General features: G+C 37.4%; 1 protein-coding gene across 1 annotated transcript; it reads left to right on the forward strand.

Moving 5' to 3' along the window:
- Positions 1–601: 601 nt before the first annotated feature.
- LOC122270154 (uncharacterized) lies at positions 602–1,408 on the forward strand. Its single transcript, XM_043046485.2, has one exon. The coding sequence runs from the start codon at positions 602–604 to the stop codon at positions 1,406–1,408; it is 807 nt and encodes a 268-aa protein (XP_042902419.2).
- The last annotated feature ends 221 nt before the right edge of the window (positions 1,409–1,629 follow it).

A 1,629-nucleotide genomic window follows, 5' to 3' on the forward strand; every position in this document is an offset into this window, starting at 1 on the left:
ACTGAAATTTAGAATTGTGAGATTAAGAAAAATATGTGAACTGTTTGCAATTTAAAATTAATATCGAAATGTACAGGTTTAGAATTTTCTACAGTGAAAAGTTTTCGGAACTTCAGTATTCAAAAAAGTATACAAAAACTAGACGTTAAGAACGTATCCAATGATCGAGCAAAGCGAGCATTGGAGTGTGAAGCAATCCGAAATGAACTGCGAAAGCAGTTCCGGGGGTTGGCGAGCGCCAGCGAGCAGGGGGCGAAGCCTCCTAGTTATTTAAGAAATATCTTAAACAAAGATGAACTGTTAATTAATATTTCTGGTTGCAGGATTTTTTGAAAGTAAGTAAAAAACAATAGGTAGACAATGTGTAGACTGGTGATAATATTTGAGGGTGCCCCCGCCAAGTTGTGATCGCGGTTGATCGCCAAGCTGGGTGATGTTGAAAACCAATCGTGATTCTGATTGGTTTAGATTTCAATCGTGATTCTGATTGGTTTAGAATTTAGCGTTGTTTTTAAATGAATTTTTAAATGTTATTTCAGAGATCCGTTAGTTCTACTTTGGATACCGGCTGGTAAGGTTACTTTTGCTTCTGGTACTAAAAATGAATACTGTCAATAAGATAAATCTTAAGTTTCTGTGCGATTTGAATAACAATGGAAAAAAAGCAGTGATTGACTGGTGTATGAATGAAGGTTTAATTAGCAATAGATATAAATGTCCTGTTTGTGGGAAAGATATCTCTCTGGTTGAACGTAAAGATCGATCAGATGGCTTTGAATGGGTTTGTCGTGTGAAAGGTTCAAATGCTCACCACATAAAACGATCTATTAGAGAGGGATCGTGGTTTGAGGAGTGTCATTTGATTATGATTGATATTTTAATTTTTACTTGGATGTGGGTGCATGAAGCTAATAGCGAAATGATTACAACGGAACTCAATATTAACAATGACAAAACTATAACGGATTGGAAGAATTTTTGTAGGGATTTCTGTGTGGATATATGTACAAGAAAGCGTGAAATGATTGGGGGACCTGGCATTATTGCAGAAATAGACGAAAGTAAATTTGGGAAACGAAAATACAATAGGGGTAAACGGGTGGATGGAAAGTGGGTGTTTGGTGGTGTTGAAAGAGAGAGTAGAAGGTGCTTTTTTGAAGTTGCTCCAGATCGCACAAAAAAAACTTTGTTGAGTATAATTGAACAAAATATCTTACCCGGAACAACGATAATGTCCGATTGCTGGAAGTCGTACGACTGTCTTGCGGGAAGCGGGTTCGTGCACTTATCAGTAAACCACTCTGAGACATTTAGGGATCCGGAAACCGGGGCCCATACCAATAAGATGGAAGGTCTGTGGGCAGTTATTAAAGGAGACTTCAGAAAAAAATGTCACCCCCTCCGGTAACACTGACGCCATTTTCGACTCATATTTCGCCGAATTTATGTGGCGATGGAGGTACAACGATTCTATTCAAGATAAGTTTAGACAGTACCTAACTGCAATTAGACAATTCTGTGCACCAAAATCTGAGGATATTCAAGCTTAATGAAGAAGTGAGTTGTTTTTTTCTTTTTCTTTCTGTGCTTACTCCATTAATTTTTGTTTCGATTCGAAATGCATTTTAT

The sequence above is a fragment of the Parasteatoda tepidariorum genome, chromosome 5 (assembly GCF_043381705.1).
Source record: "Parasteatoda tepidariorum isolate YZ-2023 chromosome 5, CAS_Ptep_4.0, whole genome shotgun sequence".
Classification (NCBI taxonomy): domain Eukaryota; kingdom Metazoa; phylum Arthropoda; class Arachnida; order Araneae; family Theridiidae; genus Parasteatoda; species Parasteatoda tepidariorum.

Coding starts and splice junctions, on each gene's coding strand:
- LOC122270154 (XM_043046485.2), top strand. CDS start 602: ATGAATACTGTCAATAAGATAAATCTTAAGTTTCTGTGCGATTTGAAT.